The sequence below is a fragment of the Pipistrellus hanaki genome (genome assembly GCF_964339955.1).
Source record: "Pipistrellus hanaki genome assembly, chromosome: 2".
In the NCBI taxonomy this organism is placed as follows: Eukaryota; Metazoa; Chordata; class Mammalia; order Chiroptera; family Vespertilionidae; genus Pipistrellus; species Pipistrellus hanaki.
Genome location: NC_140504.1, coordinates 115,376,867 through 115,401,900, shown reverse-complemented (window position 1 = coordinate 115,401,900; position 25,034 = coordinate 115,376,867). Strand labels below are relative to the sequence as shown.

Here is a 25,034-nt window from a genome sequence, read left to right as displayed (position 1 = left end):
GTGTGCTGGGCCTCTAGTGTATCTATAAGTAGGGGAAAGGTGGAGGATAAAGACACTGACCAACAGGAGCAAGGAGAGGGACAAAGCCAGGACACTAGGTGTACAAGGTCTCTGACCCTTAGACTTGCCTCGGTTCCAAATAGCTTCCAAGTTCTATTCAGGTGTAACCTTAAATAAATCCCTGTTTCTTAAAGTGGTGACTGTAAGTGAATCTGTCCTGTCAAAAGAAAGAATCTAAAAACTCAAGAGTTCTTTTTACAGAAGCTCAAGTTTCCTACTTCAAAGAATATACTCACATTAATTAGATTCAGGATGCAGTGTACCTCATTCACAAGGTATCAGAAGGTAGAGAGAAACAGAGGGTTTGCTACCCTGCCTCCTTGGTAAGGCTTCCTAGATCAGCGTTTTTCAACCGCTGTTCCGCAGCACACTAGTGTGCCGCGAGATGTTGCCTGGTGTGCCGTAGGTGCAGACAAGACAAGAATTTTATAATTTTTCACTATTTTGTTTACTTAATATTTCATAATAAGGTAATTATAAAATACTTTCTTTGTGTTTATTTGATTCCTATTCAAGAGAATTACTTTATATATAGTCAATATAGGCAGAGAGTTAAATTTTTTAACATTTTCTAATGGTGGTGTGCCTCGTGATTTTTTTCATGAAACAAGTGTGCCTTTGCCCAAAAAAGGTTGAAAAACACTGTCCTAGATCAATGGTCTCTTTCCTCTGGATTTATGTGCCTCTTATTTAAGTCAATGGATGTTGATTGACCATCAATTATGTACAAGAAATGGTACAGGCCATTTATTAGGCTTAACTAACCTAATTGTCACCTTATGTTTTTTATTCCTAGTTCAGTTTTTCTATATTATTTGACTGCATAAAAATCGAATCTTGCCTCAAAATTCCTTATGGTTCCTCCCAAAAATGATGAACAAAATAGATTCAGAGACATAGAAGCATGGAACAGAATGATGAACATCAGAAGGAATGTAGGGATGGGGAGGGAAAGATTAACCATTTATGTATAACTCATGAACATAGACAATAGTGTGGTGAAGGCCTGGGGCAGGGGGAAGGAGGCAGTAAGGGAGAAAGGAGGAACACATATAATACTTTCAACAATAAAGATAAAATTTTAAAAATCCTTATTGTTCCAATTAGCCCAATATTTCCCAAAACACAGGAACTCAAGAATCAGTTGCTAACTACATTTATGGTTATGTCTCTTTGCATAAAATTCAAGGAAATATAAAAATGGTAGTGCCTGAGTGAAAGGCTACTCATTTCAGGTTAAAGGAAAAAAAAAAGAAAGAAAGAAAGAAAGAAAAAAGAAAGAAACTGCTATATAAACAGTAAGTCTACTGATTAAGGTCAGTGGCCTATCCACTTGACCCAGGACCAAGGGCAGGCAGCTGACCTGAGTGGAGCCTGTCCACCAAGCTGGTCAGGGATGTTTGCCCCAGTGAGAAAAGTTGAGTTGGGCCTGCTTTGGTGAGAGTTAGAATTGGGCAAAAGACTTGCAGTGGTGCTGAGAGCTGGAACCTGAAGGACATTTAGAATCGGGAGCTGGGCAGGGCATTCTGAATTCTGAACACTGCATGATATGAAAGAGCAGAAGCTGTATGGTGGGAAGGTGGGAGAGAGAGTGAGTGTAAAAAATAAAATGCAATAGAGAAGTAGAAATTGGTAGACATACATACCAGAGAGAGAGTGGTGGAGCCCTGGCTGGTGGCTCAGTTGGTTGGAAGATCCTTCTGTACACCAAAAGGTTGCAGATTTGAATCCTGGTTGGAGCATGTACAGAGAAAACAACTGATTGATGTCTCTCTCTCTCTCTCTCTCTCTCTCTCTCTCTCTCTCCCTTCTTTTCTCTAAAAATTAATAAAAACATATCTATCCTCACGTGAGGATTCAAAACAAAACAAAATAGAAAGATAGATGGATACAGAGAAAGGTAAGAGCCTGCTTTAAATACTATTCTTTCTGAAGCTTCATTAGTTGTCAAGTTTTTCCTGTTTGATCAAGTGTGTTCATTGGGACCACAGAACCCCACTGAGACACCTTCCCTTGTGAGGGCCTTCTCTTGTTTCTCCCAGCTAATCATAACATAAAGATAGTGCATGATTTTAATAAATACTTTCAAAAAGAATATTAAACATTCTCTGCTAATTTTTTTTCTCAACAGGTCTGTCAAGGGACATTTGACAATGTCTGGAGACATTTTTGATTGTCACAGAGAGTAGGATTGGGTATGTGATACTGAAATCTAGTTAGTAGAGGCCAGAAGTGCTCTAAATAGCTTACAATGCACAGAACACACAACAATGAATTATCTGGCCCAAAATATCAGTAGTACATGCACTAGAACCAACAGGTTAATATTGCAAAGCACATGCTATCTTCAATATTCAAAGATCAAATGTCATATGATGCATAAGTATATGAATAAAGTCAAGACTGGGAAAATCTAAAAATGTTAAGAGTTGTCTTAGAGCCAAAACCGGTTTGGCTCAGTGGATAGAGCATCAGCCTGTGGACTGAAAGGTCCCAGGTTCGATTCCAGTCAAGGGCATGTACCTTGGTTGTAGGCACATCCCCAGTAAGAGGGGTGTGCAAGAGGCAGCTGATCGATGTCTCTCTCTCATAGATGTTCCTAACTCTCTATCCCTCTCTCTTCCTCTCTGTAAAAAATCAATAAAATATATATATTTTTAAAAGAATTGTCTTAAGAGTGTTGAGATGATGGCTCAATCTTCACACTTTTTATTTTCAAAGTTTTATGTGCTTGCATTTTTACTGGGTGCTTGACAAAGGAAAAACACATAAATATCAAATAAATAAATAAAAAAAGAAAGAAAGGAGGAAAGGAAAGACTGGAGGTAGGGAGGAAGGAAGGATGAGTCACCTGAACTGCCTCACCCACACCACACCATGAAGTTAGATCCAGGCAACATCCAAGACTCACACCCACTCAAAAGAGGGGCCAGCTACACTGAGAAGGTGCTTCTCGTGGGGAAGTCCCGCTTCGAAGTTCTGTTAAAAATGAAGACATATGTTCCAGTATACCCACAGGCATATCTCAGAGACATTGCAGGTTCCAGACCACTGCAATAAAGAGGGTATTGCAAAAAAGCGAGTTACACAAATTTTTGGTTTCCCAATGCCTATAAAAATTATATTTATACTATGCTGTAGTCTATTAAATGTGCATTAGCATTATTTCTAAAAACCCAATGAATATACCCTAATTAAAGCTATTTCACTGATAAAAGACTATAACCATTATCTGAGCCTTCAGATAGTCATAATCATTTTGCTGGTGTAAGATTTTACTTCCGTGTTGTTAAAAATGCAGTTTCTGTTGTTTTGTTGACGGTTTCTTTTGCTGTAAAAAAGCTTTTTATTTTGATGTAGTCCCATTTGTTTATTTTCTCTTTAGCTTCCATTGCCCTAGGGGCAGTATCAGTGAAGAAGTTCTTTTGGCATATGTCTGAGATTTTGCTGCTTGTGGATGCCTCTAGTATTTTTATGGTTTCCGTCTCATGTTTAAGTCCTGTATCCATTTTGAGTTTATTTTTGTGTATGGTGTAAGTTGTATGGGAAAAAATATTTGCAAATGTTATCACTGATAAAGGTTTAATCTCCAACATCTACAGACAGCTTATACAACTTAATAAAAGGAAGATAAATGACCCAATTAAAAAATGGGCAATAGATCTAAATAGAATCTTCTCAAAAGAAGACAGAAGGAAGGCCAAGAGGCACATGAAAACATGCTCAAAGTCACTAATTATCCTAGAGATGCAAATCAAAACAACAATGTGGTACCATCTCACATCTGTCAGAATGGCCAACATCAATAAATCAACAAATGACAAGTGTTGGCAAGGTTGCGGAGAAAAAGGAACCCTCGTGCACTGCTGGTGGGAATGTAGACTGGTGCAGCCACTGTGGAGAACAGTATGGAGCTTCCTCAAAAAACTGAAAATGGAACTCCCACTTGACCCAGTAATCCCACTCCTAGGACTATATCCCAAGAAGCTAGAAACACCAATCAGAAAGGATATATGCACCCCTATGTTCATAGCAGCACAATTTACAATAGCTAGGATTTGGAAACAGCCTAAATGCCCATCAGCAGATGATTGGATCCAAAAACTATGGTACATCTACACAATGGAATATTATGCTGCCATAAAAAGGAAGGAATTCTCATCATTTGCAGCAACTTAGATGGAATTGGAGAACATCATGCTGAGTGAAATAAGCCAGTCAATGAAAGAGAAACACCACATGACCTCACTCATTTATGGATGATAAAGAACATTATTTACTGAAGAACCAAAAGATAGATACAGAGACAGTAAAGCAACAAGCAGAGTTAAATTACAGCGGGGAGGTTAGGGAGATCTGGGGGAGATAAGAGATCAACTGAAGGACTTGTATACATGCATATAAGTATAACCAATGGGCACAAAACTCTGGGGATGGAGGGCATGTATGGGGGGGGGCAATGGTATATGTACAAAGATAATAATTTAATTAAAAAATTCAAAAAAAAAAAACTTGGAAAAAAATGCAGTATCTGCAAAGCACAATAAGGTGAAGCACAAGGTCTACCTGTACTTTTGGCAAATTGTATAAAATATAACTGTGAGGAAGATCAAGTAGGGAGTCCATAGTTCAGCACACTCACCTCTAGCATCTCGGCCCTAACCAGACCCTAACAGTACATGGGTTCAGGTGACGTGCGCACTGTATGAACAGCACGTGGCAAAGTAAGCAGCAGCCCCAGGAACAGAGTGTAAGTCTATGCTTTGGGACATCTCCAGCCAGCCCCTGCTGCAGACACCTGGGACATTTTTTGCTCCCACTCCTTTCTTGGGGTTAAATCAAATATTTCTTTTAGAATTCTGTAATTGTAACTTCCAGAAAACTCTGCCTTAAACTGAAACCAAATCTGTCCTATTCAAATCCATATTATTTTATGGTCCATTTCTACCATCCAAAAGAGCCGTATTAGCTCACCTCCCCAGATGAGGTATCAGCAATTGAAGACAAAGGTTAAGTTTCCTTTTTTCTTCTTTGCTCCTTCTCCTACCCCAGCGTAAGAAATACTTTGAGCAGTTGCGCTTTCTCAGTATGTAGCATGTGCATATAGTACAATATTCCAAAGGTATGAACGCACACACAGTGACCCCAGCTCTCCTCCCCAGAGCTAAGTAATCCCTGCTCTACTTTTTGTGACATGAAATTTGGAACTACAAAAACTCTTGTGCACAGTAAGTAGCCTATAGATTAAGTGGCAAGTGTACTTGGGAGAAGATTCTGAATGACAAGTTGAAAAATAATGTCAGCTTCTTCTAACTTGAACAGCTACCCTCCTTTTGGGCACAAACTGTTTTTTGTAATCAAGGAAAAATAAGGCCCATTTGTTTAACGTTATAAAATTAGGTTCAGATTCAGTAGCTGATGTCTCTCTGTAACATCCTGGGGATCTGTTCTTGGCCAAAAATAACACCTATTTAGTTCCGAGTGCCTTTCCCTCAGCACTATAATAGTAGTTCTCTGTTGGTATGTTAGGTAAAGAAAGGGTCAGAGTTCTTGGACAACCTAATAACATTTCATTGATGTATTTGGATAATAAATGAAATAAATCTTGAGATCAACCTATGCATTGATGAGTAAAGGGGACCTTCACTTGCCACTGCCCACGTGGGAGGAGGGTGCCAGGTGCTCAGGGAAGAATGATCTCCTTCAGGAGGATTTCAGAATCTGTGAGGGGCGGGATCTTTAAAAAATTACATGTGTCTTCCTCCCCTTTAACAGGGGTCAGCAAACTATGAGCCAAATCTTGCTGACCACCTGTTTTTATAATTAAAGCTTTATTAGAACACAGCCATGACAATTTGATTTCGTTTTCTATGGCTGCCTTCGAAAGAGCAGAGTTGAATAGATGTGACAGAGATCATATGACCCACAAAGTAAAAAATATTTACTATCTGGCCTTTAACAGCAAAAGTTTGTCACTTCCTGCCCTAGATATTTCTGAGAATCATCGCATAAGGATCCACCATGACTAAATAATGTGCTTTTCCTCAGTGTTGTAAGAGCAAGGTTTGTTTGTCCTTACTTTGGTTGTAGATTTGAAAAATAGTGGCTTAAACAAGATACCCTCTCTCATATAAAGTCCAAGGCTGAGCTGATACTCCAGTGACATGAGACCCAGGCTGTATTCCCCACAATTTCCACTACCTAGACACACTGTGGTCCAGAATGGTCGCCAAAGTACCAGCCATTATATTCACATCCAGGTAGCAGGAAGGAAAAAAGACAGATTCAGCCCAACTTTTAAGGAAGCCTCTGGAAATAGAACTAAACATGTCATATAAACTACTGGCTAACCTGTTATACCTAGTATAGACTTTTCATTGACTGACAAACTGCTTCGGTTAAAAAAAAAAGATCAGTATTTTTTCTTGATTTTTCTGTCTTTCCTTCTTCCTTCCACTATCCCTAAAAATCAATGGAAAAATATTCTCAGGTGAGGATTAACAACACCACACACACACACACACACACACCACCACCACCACCACCACCACCACCACCACCACACACAAAAAAAAAAAAAAAAGGAAAAGATAAGTAGGCTCTCTGGGCAGGGTAATCATTTGGCATAGCTCCAAAATGACAGGACTTAAATGCTTGCTTAACATTTATTTAAGATCAGCAACAGAAGCATTTTCTGGCTGGTTGTGGTTTGGTTTTGTTTTTTTTAAATTTCTAATCAAAAGTATTGTCTCCTCCAGAAGGAAGTGGACAAATTCTCCTTTAGCACAACCAGTTAGCATGGGCTATGTGCAGACCTAAGTTATACAGTACTCTGACACAGCCCATGACTTTGTCTTTAATGGACTGTCTGCCTGCTCTGTCCCTGAGTCCACCGGACCCTGACACTTCCCCATGCCACTGGCGTCCTCTCCAGTTAACATGCCCGTTCCATTTACCCTCATCACTGCAATCCCAGCAATAGCATCTCACAGTGACCTTTAGGTTCTGCTCATCTCCAACCAAGAACGGCTACTCATCTCACTTTTCACACTGGTGACAGAAGAGGTAGAGGTGGATCTAAGTCAGTATCAGGAAGCAAGAGCCCGATAAGTAAGAAATTAAGAATGAATTCTGAATCCTTGATTCCAGAAGTTATTTGTGTATTAAACAAGAATGGAAAACAATGGTGAGTCATGTGCTTTTGGCATATCAGTTGATACTTTGCAATGTCTTATTCCCATATATTTGCTCCTCTTCAATAGTAATATCCAGACTTTCAGTATCAACATGTTAACTCTTGGAAATTTCTTTTTCACATCAAAGTACAGGGATGAATGGTGTGAGGGGCCCAAGCTACCCTGTACATCCATTCTATTGTCTGTAAAGTTAGGAGACAGATATCATTTGTAAGCTCCAAAATATATTTAAGGACTGCCAAAAAGAGCCAAAATCAAGTAGGAGCTAAATGGGAGGAAGCAAAGAGCAGAAGCACACAGAGTTCCATGTCTCTGAACACATATTCCTGAACACCAGCAAAAATACATTTCTCAGTGCTAAGGGTTACAATCTGAAGTGCAAAGTCTATATCACCAATAAGTATTGAAACTGGAGTTAGCAAAGGGGGATCTTCTGTTAGTAACTAGGGTAGACTTGGGGCGGGAGGCAGACCTACTAAAAGATTTAGAGATGGATGAGCCATATTTAAAGAGTTGGTTTCATGGAGGTGGAGACAAAAAGGCTAGGGTTGTGAAGACATGTTGCCTGAATGACTACTAGCCCTTCTCTGCCAAGTCAACTCTTGAATCTCATCCCTCCGAGGTTTGTGTCAGTAGCTGGTTCAGAAAATCCAACACATTCAAATATGAGTGACAAAAAGGGCAATCACAGGCATACAACTGACACAGCAATTACAATACAATAGCTAAAAGAATAAGGAAAATGACAGAGAAGTCATAGAAAAATGCTGCCAACAAATCGTATGAAGTTTCTAGCCAAATATATTACAACAAATTTTAAAAACCAAATGAAGCAATTTCAATATGAAGGAAAATCACAAAGCAAAAATAAGTCAGAGAAAAGATAGTAAGGAAACAGAAACAGAATATGAGCTTGCAGAACTCAGGAAAAGGGGAAAGCAGAGCAACTGCAGATGGAAATACAATGTGTGCAAGGAAACACAGTAAGGAGGAGAGAAGACACAAGGAGGAAAGCATTCAAAATGAAATGGAAAACTTTGAAAACACAGAGTTCTAATGAATTAGAGAGAAAATGAAAGATAGAGAAGTCAAATTTAGGATGGCTTCCTCAGGCATCATTAGAGTCCCTCAAAAACAGTCCAATGGATCAATACAAACCCTGAGAGATAATTCAGAAAACAGTTCTAAACCAGAGTAGAGTTAACCTCGATTAATGAGGGACAAAAACATACATATCAGGGAGGACGGGTCAACACCGAAATAAGTCCTAATAAAGTTATTACGTTTTATCTTATGACCTGATTCAGATTTTGGCTTGAGGTATATGGTTAATAAATATTCACCTAGAGATTAACAAAACACTTTTTCTCCACAAACATTTCTTTGGGCCTTATCCTCTGTTCCTGGGATGTGACATGTTAAAGAATCACTTCCAAAAGCATTATGGAAAAACTCCAAGATCTTTAAAACATCTGGTTTCACATACTTTCTTTAATATGGCAGGAAAGATTAAAAATGCATTTCAGGAAGATTTTCAGAAAGGACTGATATGAAAGGCTTTTCTGAGAAGCCATACATTCACTTTAAATTCAGAAGATATTTTGTCTACTATGCACTGGATTTCAGCAAAATTATATATATGTCCACATGCCACTTGTCACATAGAGAGAACAAGAATAAAATCAAAAAGTTTTTACTTACTTTGGATGTTCAAACTTGTCTATAAGATCAACTTTTTCCACCAGATCTCCTCCAATTGTTCGTACTAAGTCATAGAAATCATTTTCTGTGTAATTCTCCGAGGGCAACCAGAATGAAATGTCATTTATCACAGCAGGATATTTGCTAAGAGGCTAACAAAATAAGAGAAGAAAAGATAGATTGAGTTGTTAGTTGGATGAGAATGTTTAAATTTTCATGGAAAGTTACACTTGGCTAATTAGAAAATGCTCATAAAACATTATTTCAGCACTTGAATTTTCAGGAACAAAATAAATGTAAAAAAAAAGATAAGCCAATATTCAAAATTAGCAAATTCCATTATGAATCTTATACATTCTTATCACATTCATGGGTAACATCACCATTTATAACATTTATATCACTACCAATGTTCAATTTAGTATGAAGCAATTTGAATTTATCATATTTCAGTTTTTGTCCATTTGAATATCAGAGAAGAAAAGTTCAAATTTAATTAACAAGTGATTCATTAACTTCTTGTGACACTTTCAGGAAGCCATTTTAATGAGAAATAAAGTCTTGTCAAAATCGGTATTTCAAGTAGAAATGTCATTTTTGTTAGTATTTCTAATTATTAAAATAAAGAAATGAACTTACAAGTAGTCATTTAGGGAGTTATTTTACAAATTATGCCTCTAAGGATGTAATAAACACAATGTAGCCATTTTCTGCATTTTCCCCACTTTTTACAGTTTATTAGGGTTCATTAATTCATCATTATATTGGACTAGAGGCTCAGTGCATAGATTTGTACACCTGTGGGATCCCTCAGCCTGGCTTGCAACCTCTTGCAATCCAAGGTCCCTCAAAGATGTCAGACTGCCCATTTTGGAAACCGGCAGTCTGACATCATCAGAGGGATATAGTAGTGTGCAAAGCGGCTGGTGGCAAGGGAGGAGTGTGAGCCTGGGTGAAATGCTGTGCCACTCCCATTCATTCTGGCCCTGCTGAGCCTACTGCCACCATGGCTTGGTAGCACTGCCACAGTTGCACTCGTCAGCTGTGAGCCCGCGTCTGGCAACTGTTGGTCAGCTGAGTGGCGGTCCCTCTGTGGGAGCACACTGACCACAAGATGGCAGCTCCTGTGTGAGCATCTGCCCTCTGGTGGTCAGTGTGCATCATAGCTATTGGTCAAATGGTCGACCAGCTGCTTAGGGTTTTATATTTATAGAGATAGACATTTAAAACTAAATACTTTTAGAAGTTACTGCATTTGTTTACATGTCATATATATACTTTAGGTCTATAAGTTAGAAAAATGTTTTATTGAATGCTTTATTACATAATTATGAAGTTCTAAGGAAATCTGATAAAGATATAAATTTGTTAGAAAAGCAAATTTACAAATTGATTTATACCAAAACTGATCATATATAATAAAAGCCCATCAACTGAAGGGCGGAATATACAGAATGACCATTGACCAGTAGCTATGATGCGCACTGACCACCAGGGGGCAGACGCTCAATGCAGGAGCTTCCCCCTGGTGATCAGTGCACTACCACAGTGGGAACACAGATTGCTGCCTCCTCACCCCAGGCTCCTCCTCCTTGTTCCCTGCTGCCTCCTCTGGACACTTGCATGACACCCAGTGCTGCTGCTGGGCTCACAGAGCTGACCCTGGAGGCTGGGAGGTGGGTTCATGGCTGCTGCGGGACTGAGGCCTACTCCGCTGCCTCTCAGCGTTCTTGCCCCTGGGCCCAGCTCTGACCAGGTCCCCTGATGAGGTGAGTGCTCCGGCTCCAGGGAAGATGCCAAACCAGGGAGCAGCTGCTCAGAGAGCAGGTCCACAGCCACTTAGCTGACCAGGATGATCTCTGCAGCCATGCCCCCACCAGGGCACAAATCCTATGCACCAGGCCTCTAGTTTCATTATAAACAGTTTATTGAATCACTGATCAGAAAATGCATTAAATTTTTAAATTGGCAAAACCTCTGAAAAATCCAATACTCAAACATAAATGATTATTCAATCTGAAATAGCAATAAAGTTGTCTAACAAATGCATCAGTTTAGAATATACATTCCAATGAACATAATTAAGCTACCATCCAGGTACTCCTGACAAAATAACAGAGATCCTAAAAAACATCCATGTTTTCTGTCCTAAAGGCAAGATGCTGTGAGAAGAATCTATAATCTATAAGTTAATGTAGCCACTGGAGATGACAGGAATTTGATGATTACACAATTGCTTTTCCCTTGAAAATACATTTTTGCCACTTACTAAAGAAATGTAGAAAGATTAGTTAAAAGGCTAGGATTGCCAAGATTAGCATGAAATCTACTCTTCAACTAATCACACTGAGGTGTCTCATTTGTTGAGCTCTGACATGACACAAGATGAAAGAAATGGGAGCATCTGCCTCCCAACCTATGGACAATAGTTAGCACACAATCAGCCAGAATATATATCCCCAAAACATTAAAAATACATATTAGTTTTAAAAGCCAAGGAGAAAACCCAGGCTATTGTATTGCAAACATAGTTCAAACAACTAACAGATTATAATGTGTTTAAAGTAATGCTTTGACTAACAGAATTAATCACTATACTAATTAATGTGTGTCAGATGTGGAGTACCTATTATAATAGTAGTGACTCTTGCTTTTTTGAAGGGGACAATACAATTTTGTTTTGAAAATAAGAAGATAACTACAGATCTATGGTTACTGAAATGTAAGCTTTCTGGTGCTTAACCAAAGGTAGTGTTACAAACCAGCCTGTGGCTGGTTTCCCATTGCTCTTAGGTAAAGTCCTCAGTTCTTAAAAAGTTCTACTTATTTCTATTGTTCTCCAGGTTCAGAGCAGCTGGTTTATTTGGTTTCTTGAACACACTGAGTTACTTACTCCATATACCTACTCCATATACCATTTCTTGCCTTCCCTGTCTTCAGCTACAACATTCACTCCTTATCATCCCAGACTCTATCAGTCCCTTGTTATGTCACTCCATACATCTCTTTCATAGTACTTTTCATTACTGCAATTGTTTGTGTAGTCACTTGTTAATGTCTGCCTTCCCAGTATGATACCATTTTGAGGGTAGGATGTGTATCTATCTCCATCTCCAAATTTCTCTATCATTTTGCATAGTCCCTATGACACTGTAGGTATTGAGTAAGAGCGAATTACAGAGCTGCCTTATGGGAGCCATGGTACATCACAATGCATCAAATCAGCTGTTTCTTCTTCTCTAACTGAACTAGCTAGTGAACAAATTAAGTAAATAGGACATGGAGATCTGCCTCCATCCTTGGCAATGCTGTGACGAGGAGAGTGACCATGTGGAATGACAAAGAGGCTATAGGTGGACAGGCAAGGTGACCTGGTAGCGACTTGATATTCCATAGTCATAGAATCAGGAATTTTAAAATTGGGAGGGGACTGTCAACCTAATTAAAGAGGCAAACTGAGGTAAGCTCAAATGAACAGAAATGGAGGGGGGGGGGGGGTTTGGGTTTACCAGATGATTGTAATTCATGAAACACATGCTGTAATAATTTCTAGGCAGGTCCACTAAAGGTCTGGGGAGGGCTGTATTTATTGGCAAGAAGTACAGAGAAGAAGTCCAGTCAACGTGTAGGCAGGCAGTCAGTCAACTGACTTGAAGATGGGAGAGATTCTTTGTGGATTTTCATTGGTAGAAGATACTAGTGAGTGTCAGTCTCCTGAAAATCAGACATTTACCAGAAATCAGTTCTTAAGTTCTGAGGGCATACACATGAGAGTCTCCGTTTCACATTTTCGAGTTCCATTTTAGATTGAAATCCTTTCACAGACCTTAAATAGCATTTAATATTAATTGTGTTTTCTCATTTATGTTCTTGATCTAGAGAAAGGCATGTCTATTTTCTTATGTGTTACATGCTGTTGAGTCAGCTCTGGTGACAGCATGAATGAGTGAGGTCCATCATGTCCTGTTGAGCTCTTGTAGACTCAGCCTATGGCTCCTGTGTGGAGTCCATATTTAGTCTTCCTCTTTTCCCCCTGCCTTCTATTTTTCCTAGCATTACTATAGTTTTATCAAATAAATATCTACTTATAAGTTCTTTTCAGATTCCTCCTATAATTGTTTATTTTTAAAGATTTGAAAAGAGGATAAAATTACAGATATAGTAGAGACTTTCAAAGGCATAAGTGAAATTATGAACTATATTAATAATGATAAATGAGATAACTTGGATTCAATAAATAATTTTCACTTAAGAAATAAAATTTAAACAAGGGACACTGTACCAAATTGAATTATTGGTCAAATCTTACAACAAATGTTTGATTCAGATATTCATAGTATCTCTTCATCAAATATTTAAGGTGAAAGTATTTATGCTTTAGTACATAAACTGTTTCCTGAAAACAGAAATGGTGGAAAACACAACTAATTTTATGAGGCTACTAGAAATTTTAAGCCAAAGCTGGACAAGCATAGTATATATAATTCAACAAAAAAATTGTAGACCAATTTCATCTTACAACCTACATAAAAAATCCTAAATGTAACCAGTAAATGATATTCAATTGCATATCAATATAATACCACAAAATGACCAAGTAAGATGTTTTTTTTTTAAAATAATGAGAATGATGTAAAACAAAAATAATTTACCAATTGACATACAATATAAAGGAAAAAAATGTGATTTTTTTCATAGACAGGAAGCACTTGATAAATGTAATATTTATTATAATCTTTTGGTGGGCAAATTATAAAGAGGCAACATCCTTAGCCTAACAAGGTATTCAGTAAAAACCTACATTAAACATATTTAATGTTAAATATTTTTTAGGAGCATTGCAATTAAAGTCAAAAGTAAGATAAGGAAATCTACTCTGATCCTTGCTCTGTCTCATTATAAATGCTAACCAAGGCAAAAAACAAAAACAAAAAACAAAAAACACAAACAAACAAAACCAGGGAAAGCTATGAACTAAATTAGTCAGAATAAAATAGGCAAATTTTGTGATCTTATATTTAAATCTTTCTTACTAGCTATATGACTTTGACAAACTGCTTAATTTCTGCTTTCAGTTTTATCTAAAAACGGAAGTATTATTAGAATCTATCTCATATAATAATTACTTTTTCATATATAGTTATACACATAATACGTAAGATTTAAAGTGAGTGAAATGGAGATACATATATCACTGGCTAAAATTTAAAAAAACACACAAAAGTTATATTAAGATATATGAAATATATTTATATGAAGTTAAAAAAACACCATAACAATAATATATGGCTATTAAAAAGATGTGGGAAAGCTATGTATATATATATTAGACTTCAGAGCAACGATTACCTCTGAAGGAGAAAAATATATTCAAGAAGAATATAAAAGAAATTTCAACTGTCTTTAAGATATAAGAGTCCAAGTTCAACTCTGATTTGTGCAACAAAAGCATTGAGTGACTTCTGCATGCTAGAGCTGTTGGCTGTTAGTAGAGATGGGTGGTACACCCCCGCAAGTAAAGTCAGCCCAAGTTATACTTTATTCCTTTCACTTAGAATGATAGTAAACATCCTTTTTATTGGAGGATAGGGAAATATGCTTCTTTAAGTTAAGGATGATTTTGAGCTGAAGACAATTAAGAAGCTGATACAAGAAAAGCTCTCAGCCCTCCCCTGATTTGCCTAAGAGCAGGACATAAATTTGCAAAGATCCCAACTCCCCTCTCTACTAGGAAGGAGTTAATCATTAGAGACAACTTCAGACTCTTATCAACCCAGAGATTGCATGAGAGGAATCTACGTGACAAAATTTACTAACTAGTTATCTTATGTTATTTTCCTATGCATTTATCTTTCCAAATTTTGCCAACCCTATAGACTTAAGCTACTTTTCCTTTGTTGTTATCACCTCTCTAAAACTGTACTGTTATTTTTCTAAGTTGCTATAGTTAAGCCCAAGTTCTAGCCAGATGTTTGAGTTACTCATCTGTGGGTATTCCTCTGTGTTACACATGTATTACACATGTTAGTAAATTTTTCTCTTAATCTGTCTTTCGCTATAGAGCCACAGCTGAGACCTAGTAGAAGAAAAATGATTTTTTCCTCCTTACCCAGATTATCCTTACCTTTATTGCATTGGGACTACTTATAATGGTCTCAAATAAGACTCTTATTTTATTAGGTTGGGCTAATCCTAAGGATCTACAAACATTTTCCAGTTGCCCATCTTACCTCTTATTGTCCTCCCATTATTGACACTTCCAACCCAAGAACTGTTTTCTTCCCTATTGGGGGTGGGGGCAATCATGGAGGCATGTGCTTCCCTGACCTCGGGCTCAACCCAAGCCCCAAAGCTATACGAAGTGCCCCTTTTGGGTTCATTTCTCTGTCATGTCCACCAGGACCAGCACTGAGGCCTGCTTCATCGAGGCAGCCCAACAGCAGCACAGTGCCTGCTAATAAATATGTGGAAATCTTGTTGAACTGACCATATTATGGGATCTGTGTCCACATTTTCCCAGGAAAATTTGGATTTTTTTTCCATGTCATCTGGGTCAGATAAATGTGATTGTCAAAGATGTTGTTTTTATTCCCCTTTCCTCTTCTTTGAAATAGCTTTGTTTACTAAGTTTTACTCCATGCCCCTTTACTCCCCCAGTAATCTTTAAAAGGCTCACACATCCCTTCAGACCTGAGTCTCCAGACATGCAGGTAAGAAAGTTGGCAGTTGAAGTGCCAGAGTCCATTTGGCAGTGTCTTATTTAATTGGTTTTATTCTGTTCTTTCTCCAGATTATTTAGGCAAAAAAATAATTCATGTATTTGGGCTCTAATTAAAAAAAAACAAAAAACCCTTTAAGACTATAAAAGTTCCTCTGTATACCTCTTTAGATATATCCCACAAGTTTAGTCTTTTCATAAATTTTCTTCCTCTAGTTCTATTGGATTGATCAATATTTTAAAATTTTACTTCTTCAGTTTATTTCTTTTTAAAAAATACATTTTTATTGATTTCAGAGAGGAAGAGAGAGGGAGAGAGAGATAGAAACATTAATGATGTACTGGGGATGGAACTACAACCTATTGGTTCAAAGATCAATGCTCAACCACTGAGCCATACAGGCCAGGCTCCCTCTTCAGTTTAAAAAGCTGTAAGTTGTATTTTTATTCTTTAACACACTCCCTCCCTCTCTCTCTCTCTCTTTCTCTCTCTCTCTCTCTCTCTCTCTCTCTCGCTCTCTCTCTCTCACACACACACACACACACACACACACACACACACACACACACCCTTTAATAAATTGTTCTAAAAGCCTAGGGTCTCTATTCAGCTCTTAAATAAGACAGAAACCTTAGCTTCTTTTTACAGCTTGTCTCCCCAACTATTAGAGTTTTAACTTTAAAAAAAACACACACAAAATAATGTTATTTAAAACAACAGTTAATATTAAGTTAAAAATTGCTTGTTTCTTAAATATATTTTTATTGATTTCAGAGTAGAAGGGGGAGGGAGAAAGAGATAGAAACATTGATGATGACAGATACTTAATGACCAGCTGCCTCCTACACGCCCCCTACTGGGGATCCAGCCTGCAATCCAGTTATGTGCCTGGATAGGGAATGGAACTGTGACCTCTTGATTCATAGGTCAATTTTCAACCACTGAGGCTTGCTGATTGGGCTGTTATCCCACCTCTTTAATAAGTCTGTTTCTAGGGAAAAGATTGTGTGGATTTCCTAACAAGCTCTTTAGAAGACTGGAAGGAAAGCAAGCATACAAACACAATCGAACAAAGGATTGAAGGTTCCAAAACTCCAGGGCTTTCAGCTGTACTCCAAGCCCTTTGTGTGAGATAGCATTCACCCCAGCTACTCCGAATCACCCCAGGAAATTCATGCTGCCTCTGTGCTGTGAGTCATCAAATTCTCTGTCTCTGACCCAGGACTCTCATGACATTCTGCCATACCCATGAATCTGTAGCAGGCTACCGTAACCTGCAAGTATGGTAAAATCTTAGCCCTTTCACAATTTCCGACACAGTCTTCTTTCTTTCTCACTTTTGTTCTTGCAGATAAATATCCTTTAATAGTTTTTCTTCAGTGAAAGTATGTGGGAGGCAAACCTCTCTCAGTATTTATATGCCTGAAACCCTCACACTTAAATAATTTGGCAGGGCACCAAAACTGTAGTTTTATAGTTGTCTCCCTCAGCACTTTAAAAATATTTTTCTGCGCTTATTAGTAATGATGACAAGTCTGCTATCAGTCAAAGTTCTTTCTTCCCAGGGAACCTGTCTTTTCCTCCTGACAGTTTGAAAGAGTGTTATCTTTATCCTCCAGGCTATGCACTGATTCTGATTAGGCCAAGCCTGCATTGATCCTTCTTTCTCCTGCTCAGGGCCCAGTGTGCTTTCAATCTGAGGGTTCATATCTGGCTCCAATTCAGAAATATTCTAGCCATTACTTCTCTGCCATTCCTTTCACTGTTTTCTCAAACTGCAACAATACGTACACATTGCAGAGCTTCTTGATCTAGCTTTCATTTTCCTTAAAGGTTTTTAATCTGTATGCATTTGTGCTGTATTCTGGGTGAATTCTTCAGTAACAGCTTCTTATTTACTATTATACCTTCAACTGAGTCTAGTTTATCTGTTTTTTTCTTTTTCTTAATTTCAAATAAATCTATTACTCATTTCTGATAATTCTAATTTTTTAAAAATATATGTTCCATTCTTGCCTATTTTTGCCCCTTATTCAGAATTTCCCATTCTTCCTTTAAAAAAAAAAAATATATATATATATATATATATATATATATATATATATATATATATATATATATATATATCAGAGAGGAAGGGAAAGGGAAAGAGACAGACATCAATGATGAGAATCACTGATCAGCTGCATCCTGCACGTCCCCTACTGGGCATCAAGCCTGAAACCCAGGTATGTGCCCTTGTCTGGAATCAAACCTTCAGTTCGTAGACCGATGCTCTGTCCACTGAGACAAACCAGGTAGGGCCTATTCTTCCTTTTTAAAAATGGTTATTATTCCTTCATTGAGGACATTAGGCATTTTTTTTTTTTTTTTTTTTTTTTTTAAGAATGCTTTGTGATTTTGCTTTAACCTCCAGTGAATTCAGACTCTGACTGTTGACTTGGTTGGTTGACACTCAGAGTTTAGAGTTCTTCACGTGGTCTGGAATATGTGTATGTAGGCCCTCCTTGTTTGGGAAATAACTGCTAGCTAATATGTTCTCACTCATCACCCCTCCTTGGTTGTAGCCTTTTGCAGTTCCTCTACTTGTATTCCTAACCCAAGAATCAGGTTGGTAGTGTTGTCTGAGTTCCTACCTAGTGGTGATGCTGATAATGATGCAATAGGGATGATTTATCTCAGTTTCTGATAGAGATCATGTCTCTGTCTCTGTCCTGCTCTTTTCCTGGGATCTAAGCTTCAGACAGCAGGCAGAATTAGCAGCAATGACTGTTGCCTGCCTTCTCCAGCAGGGAAGCATGCCCTACCTGCCCTGATATTCAAGTGGATGCTCTGGTCCAGCACATCACTCAGGGCCCTTCCAGTCCTGACACTCCACCGGGCAAAACCACTTCCGATCCTGAGCCCACAGTGTCTGTCTTCAGTCTCACTCTCTGCTCTGTGTTTATCTCTTGTCCACAGATGTAAGCTTTTTTAGGGAGAGAAGGGAAAGGCATGGCTTTGACTTTTTTAGGTCCTCTTTCTAGATTTTTACCAGTCACTGCTGTGTTTGGAGCAGGTAAAGGACAGCTTACAAAGCCACACCAACTTGATCCTCCATATTTCCTTACACATTGGTTCTTACCTTTGGGGGAGGGAACACCGACCTATCTGATAGTATGATGAAACATTCAAATCCTCGTTCCAGAAAATTATTTTTACAAACAAATTTTTGCATAGAACTTCTAGGATTCAGAAATCCAGTAAAAGTCATTCAAAGAGCCAGAATAAGCACCCTCATTTTTGACCCATACTCAAAGCTCTGTCATGAGTTCAAATAGAAACAATTGCAATTATTGTACTAAGAAGTTAAAAATATCCAAATCATTCTTTCCTAACATAATATACAACCATGTATGTATGTATACTTTATATATATATACTTTGCATCCATATGAGACATGTCTATTTTATGATAATAAAAACCATATGTGAAGACATCATTGCTTGTCAGTGGTAGTTATTTGAAATGCAGTCATATTTATAGCAATTAAAAAAAAGTCTGCTTTTAATGAGATGGATTGGGAAACCCCTTTCTAAAGTTCGGGGCAATGCTCAGTGGCCACCCTCACTTCAAAGGGGCCTGTTGGTTGGCTGAGGCCTTTGTTGTAAGTGAATCACAGGTCAATTTCTCCCTCTGTCCAATCTTGCTTGTGCTCCTCCATTCCACAGGTGTTGATACTGACAGCACCGAACAATACCGTCCTAGCATGCTAACCTCCATTTTCAAGTATGTTTTCTGGGAGAACTTGACCTGTGTCTCCTGGACATCAACACAATGTCAGCAACCAGTCAACAAAATAATCTGGTGTGCCTAGGGGATAGTGAGCATCAGGAGTTTGCGTGTAAAGGGAGGCAGATCTGAACAAGAACTGGGCCCTATGACCAGGTTTGTACAAGGAGTAATGGCTCCACCATGGAACTCTGGCAACTTTGCACACTACTCACATAGGCCCCCAGGCAAAGACTTGAACCACAGCTCACCTCCGCCTGGACAGGAGGCCTTGTGATCCTTCTGGAGAGAAGGGAGGCCTGTAAGAAGCTGCTAAAAGTCCATCACTCACTCACCTCCTCAGTTCCCTGAGAGGCTGCTGTGGGAACCCTAATCAGTTAGTGTATGCTGGGTATTCAAGGCCACTCTGAGTGTGGGAATCCTAATCAGAGTGTTCAAGGATAATCTGGTATACGCAGGTACAAAAGCAAGGAAGCATCAATCTATGCACTGTGCAGGCATGCCCTTCTATAATCCAAAAGACTGAGGTCACTATTTGGCAAGAAGCCTCTTTTGTATAAGTTAGCACAAAGTATGTTACGGACCAGCCGGAGCTGACTATTTTTACTAGTATGGATCCTGTATTTGCTACTGTGCTAGCAGAGGCCGCTTTATACAGGACTAGACTACTTTGTCTGATGGCTCCTTAGTAGCACTTGGGCTACAATAAAGACTACAACTTCTTATGTCTTCTCCGTCCGATACCCAGCACCCAAGGAGGTCTAGCCCCTGGCAGAGGGCCTTGGACCCAGCAGTTCGTGCAGAGCAGGTGGAGGAGTGAGTACTCCCACAAGTGCTGCAGGGAACAGGGTCAAGGAGAAACTTACTCCAACTGCACAGCAAACAGGATTCAGGAATATGTGCAGGTCAATTAGAGCGGAGGACTTGGGAGCAAGTGCTTCCTGACAGCTGCCATGATGCAGTTTGTCATCATTCCCTAGATTCTGAAGAGGATACAGGACCTCTCAGCTGTAGCTGAGAAGTGACTCCTCAGCAAAGGTGTTCCACACCTCCATCTGTTACAGTTTAAACTGTGTTCTGTCCGCCCTGTTACACACTAATATGTTGGAGTGCTAATCCCAATAACTCAAAACCTAACCTTACTTGGAGAAGGTCCTCACAGAGGTAACCAAATCAACCGATTTGGTTCAGTGGATGGAGCATCAGCCTGCGGACTAAAGGGTCCCGGGTTTGATTCCAGTCAAGGGCATGTACCTTAGTTGCGGGCACATCCCCAAAAGGCAGCTGATCGATGTTTCTCTCTCATCAATGTTTCTAACTCTCTATCCCCAAAATTACATCATTTGGTGGGCCCTAATCCAATATGATCAGTGGCCTTATAAAAAAGGTTAATTTGGACACAGAGACATACTCACAGGGCTAAAGTCAGGTGAGGATGCTTCTCTAAGACAAGGGAGGTCAAAGATTGATAGCAAACCAGCAGAAGGTAGGAAGGATACCTCAATTCTTCCTCACACAAGATGCTTATGCAGAAGAAATCAACCCTGCTGACACCATGATCCTAGACTTCCAGCCTCCAGGGCTAAGACAACAGATTCAGTGGAAGCCCCCCAGTCTGTGGTACCTTGTTATGACAGGTCTCAGAAACCAACATAGCCCCTTTTGTTTCAGTGTTGTCCTTTTTTGGTGAGTGGGAGAAGGACCATGGAGAGCTAGCAGCTTTGGCTACTCTCCTTTCTTAGTCTCTGTGACAAACTGTCTACCTCTCAAGAGGTTTCCCTCTATCTTTACCAGCCAACCAGTTGAGCCTGGGCCGGGCCTTGGCTGGTATGTTCACATGTCTGAAGTACAGTCACTTCCCTCCCAGTTTCTTCAACTATAGAATGAAAACTGCCTACTTCAGCAAACTGCAGTGCAGATGATATAACTCTCATAAGGCGCATAATCATTTTCTAGCCAAAACAATGACTTGAACAGTTCAATGAATGCACAATTTTGACAGTTATCCATGACCCAGTTATAAATCATAAACTTGCCAAAGTGACTATGGGGAGGGGTAGGTATAGGGATGTCTAAAAAGTGAGATTTGGGTTTAACTATTATTCCATCCTAACTGGCCTCCTGCTCCAGGCTCTGCCCCACCCCCAATATTTAAAGTATAAATGTTTCCACATACCTTCTAAGGTTAAAATCCTCAAAGGCTCCCTTCTTATCCTTCCATTACAAAATCAGAATTCTTCAGCCCTGTACCTATTCATAATATTATGAAGGAAGATAATCTTACACTGTCAGCTGGTAACAACCTAGTGCTATAGTACTTTTACTAGGTGTACAATTAATAATGCAGATTTTGTAATAAAAGAAAACATGATTGCCAAAACCGATTTGGTTCAGTGGATGGAGCATCAGCCTGCGGACTGAAGGGTCCCGGGTTTGATTCCGGTCAAGGGCATGTACCTTGGTTGCGGGCACATCCCCAGTGGGAGGTGTGCAGGAGGCAGCTGATCGATGTTTCTCTCTCATCAATGTTCCTAACTCTCTATCCCTCTCCCTTCCTCTCTGTAAAATATCAATAAAAATATATTTATATATAAAAAATAAAACATGATTAATTTCAAGAGAAACATCAAAAGTGATTTATTCAAAGTAATATCCATTGCTAGTTACACATTTCCCCCATCTTTCACATAATTTGTGGATACCTTCCCAATAGAACTTTTCTTGTTTTGAGGCATACCATCCAGAGACCCAATTTTCCACTTTTTCGTACGTTTTGAAGTGCTGCTCAGTAAGTGCATGTGCCATCTATAGGAACAAGTGGTAACCTGAAGGAGCAAGGTCTGGTGAATTTGTTGGGTGAGTTAATACTTCCCAGATAAGATCTTTTAACGTGTCTTTAACTGGTTTTGAAGTGTGTGATGGCACATTATCATGAAGCAAAATTACTTTGCCATGGCTTCTGTCACATTCTGAGCATTTCACGATCAAAGCATGGTTCAAATTGATTATTTATTGTCAGTAGTGATCAGTATTAACAGTTTCACCTGGTTTTAGAAGCTCATAATATACCACACCTTCCTGATCCCACCAAACACAGAGCATTGTCTTCTTTCCGAAGGAATTTTTTGGCCTTGCAGTCAATGCTGATGGTTGACCTGGATCAACCCAGGATTTTGTGTATTTGAGATTCTCAATATAAATCTACTTTTTAAAAATATATATATATTTTATTGATTTTATACAGAGAGAAAGGGAGAGAGATAGAGAGTTAGAAACATCTATGAGAGAGAGTCATCGATCAGCTGTCTCTTGCACACGCCCTACTGGGGATATGCCCGCAACCAAGGTACATGCCCTTGACCTGAATCGAACCCGGGTCCCTTCAGTCCCCAAGCCGATGCTCTATCCATTGAGCCAAACCGGTTAAGGCTAAATCTACTTTTTCATTGCCAGTCACAATTCGATGCAAAAGAGACTTTCTTTTGTGCCGTTGAAGCAACATTTTACTGATGACTTTTCATTTTCCATTTGTCTTTCATTCAGTTGATGTGGCACCCATTTTCCTTCCTTTAAAATCTTTCTCTTTGCTTGTAAATGACAGGAAATTGTTTGCTGAGCAGTTTAATCTTTCTGCAAGTTGTCTTTGAGTTTGACACGCATCTTCATCCAATAATGCTTGTAATTGTTGGTCTTCAAACTTTTTCAGTTGACCTGGAGGTTCTTTGTCTTTCACATTAAAATAATCACTTTTAAAGTGTTTAAATTAGAGTTGACAAGTATCTTGAGATGGAGGAAGTTCACCATAAGCTTCCCAAAGTATACTATAACTTTTTCTTCAAAATAAAGTAATGAATTAAAACTTCCCACAAATGCTCTTTTTTGGGCATGAAATTCGATATTTTTTAAAAATATATATTTTATTGATTTTGTACAGAGAGGAAGGGAGAGAGATAGAGAGTTAGAAACATCGATGAGAGAGAGTCATCGATCAGCTGCCTCTTGCACACCCTCTACTGAGGATATGCCGGCAACCAAAGTACATGCCCTTGATCGGAATCGAACCCAGGACCCTTCAGTCCCCAAGCCGACGCTCTATCGATTGAGCCAAACCGGTCTTGGCCGAAATTCGATATTTTTAAGCATAAAAATATCTGATGCTAACACCTTCAGAAAATTCGACATATTAAGTTTTGAAGCTTGCTGTCAATACAACAAAATAGCATAAATATCAAATCACATATATATCAACATATGTGTAACCCCATCTATTAAAAAAATCTGCATTATTAACCAGTACACCTAGTATTCCATTGAAGGTTGTTTCTAAATCAAATCTTTCTCTTACTTAAATGCGCTTCTCTTTTTTATATTACTGAGGCAGGAGCCCAGTCTCATCCTCCACAATGCAGGTTTTCTTTACTTAGCAAGTCTTAAGTCAGTCTCTATCTTCCTCCTTTTAGGCAAAGTAATTTCATCCATTCATATGCATATACATTATTTGGGGAGGGGTGTCCCTCTAACAGGGAAAGTGAGCTTCCTCAATGTGTTCTCCACATAGATCTGAAATTGTCAAGGGGACTTTAGGAGGATTATTTTGCTTCTCCTCTGGGCACTGCTTCCCCCTGGACAGTGCTTTATTGTGATTATATTATTAACACTTACCTCTCATGGGGTGCTAGCTGTGTGCCAGGGACTGTGCCAAGTACTTTATATGTATTAGCTCATCAATGCACAGCACAATACTATAGTATGAGATGGCCACTATGACTATTCCCACAATGGCCATGAGAAAACTGTGAGTTATAGTCCAAGGTCAAGCTGCCAGTAAGTGGCAGAGCCAGGATCAAATGCAGGCCCGGCTGTGCTCTTAGCCTCCATGCTCTAAGGCCTCCCATTCAGAACTGAGGGCTCAGAGGAAATCAGCTTCTATTACCTTCCCAGAAGTAGTCTGTGTAAATAAGACCAAATCTGACTATATCCCTGTGGTGCTTTTCATGACATTTCCTTTTCAAATGATTTGCTTAGCTTTTAATTATCTTGATTTATAAGACCTTCAGTTGATTTAGAGTCCATGTGATTTTTTTCTTATCTAAATTAACTTAAAAATCAGTTTTATGTATAAAAATAGTATGCTCAATTAATTTATTTGCTCTATATTCAGATGTTTGATAGATCTTACTTTAATTCCATCTACTCATTTTTTAATAAATCCTGCTTATCAAATGTAACTAGCAGGTCTGGTACTTTGCAAATTCAGGCTGTCCTAATTTACAAGTCCATCCTGCCTCGATGTTACAGTTTTTCTCACTTTGTTCCAATATTTAATTTTTATTCTTACTTAATGTCACTGAGTGCCAGAAGCACATGTACTGGTTAGAGGCAAACACACTTTCCACTCAGGTACCTTTTGGTACTTCACTGGGAAACTGAGAGACCTAAAGTTCCAATACTCTTCTAACCCAGTGGTGGGAGCCTTTCCTCTGCCAAGGACCATTTGAATATTTATAATATCATTTGTGGGCCATGCAAAATTATCAACTAAAAATTAGCCTGCTGTATTTGTTCAAACATTTAATGAACTCATCC

General features: G+C 38.8%; 1 protein-coding gene across 1 annotated transcript in view; it reads right to left on the bottom strand.

Moving 5' to 3' along the window:
• The window catches only part of FARS2 (phenylalanyl-tRNA synthetase 2, mitochondrial), a 481,250-nt gene that overhangs the window by 155,745 nt on the left and 300,471 nt on the right, over positions 1 to 25,034 (bottom strand). Inside the window, exon 6 of the mRNA XM_084873142.1 lies at positions 8,958 to 9,109. Within this exon, the coding sequence (XP_084729268.1) occupies positions 8,958 to 9,109 (152 nt within the window). The remainder of the gene's footprint in view (positions 1 to 8,957; positions 9,110 to 25,034) is intronic.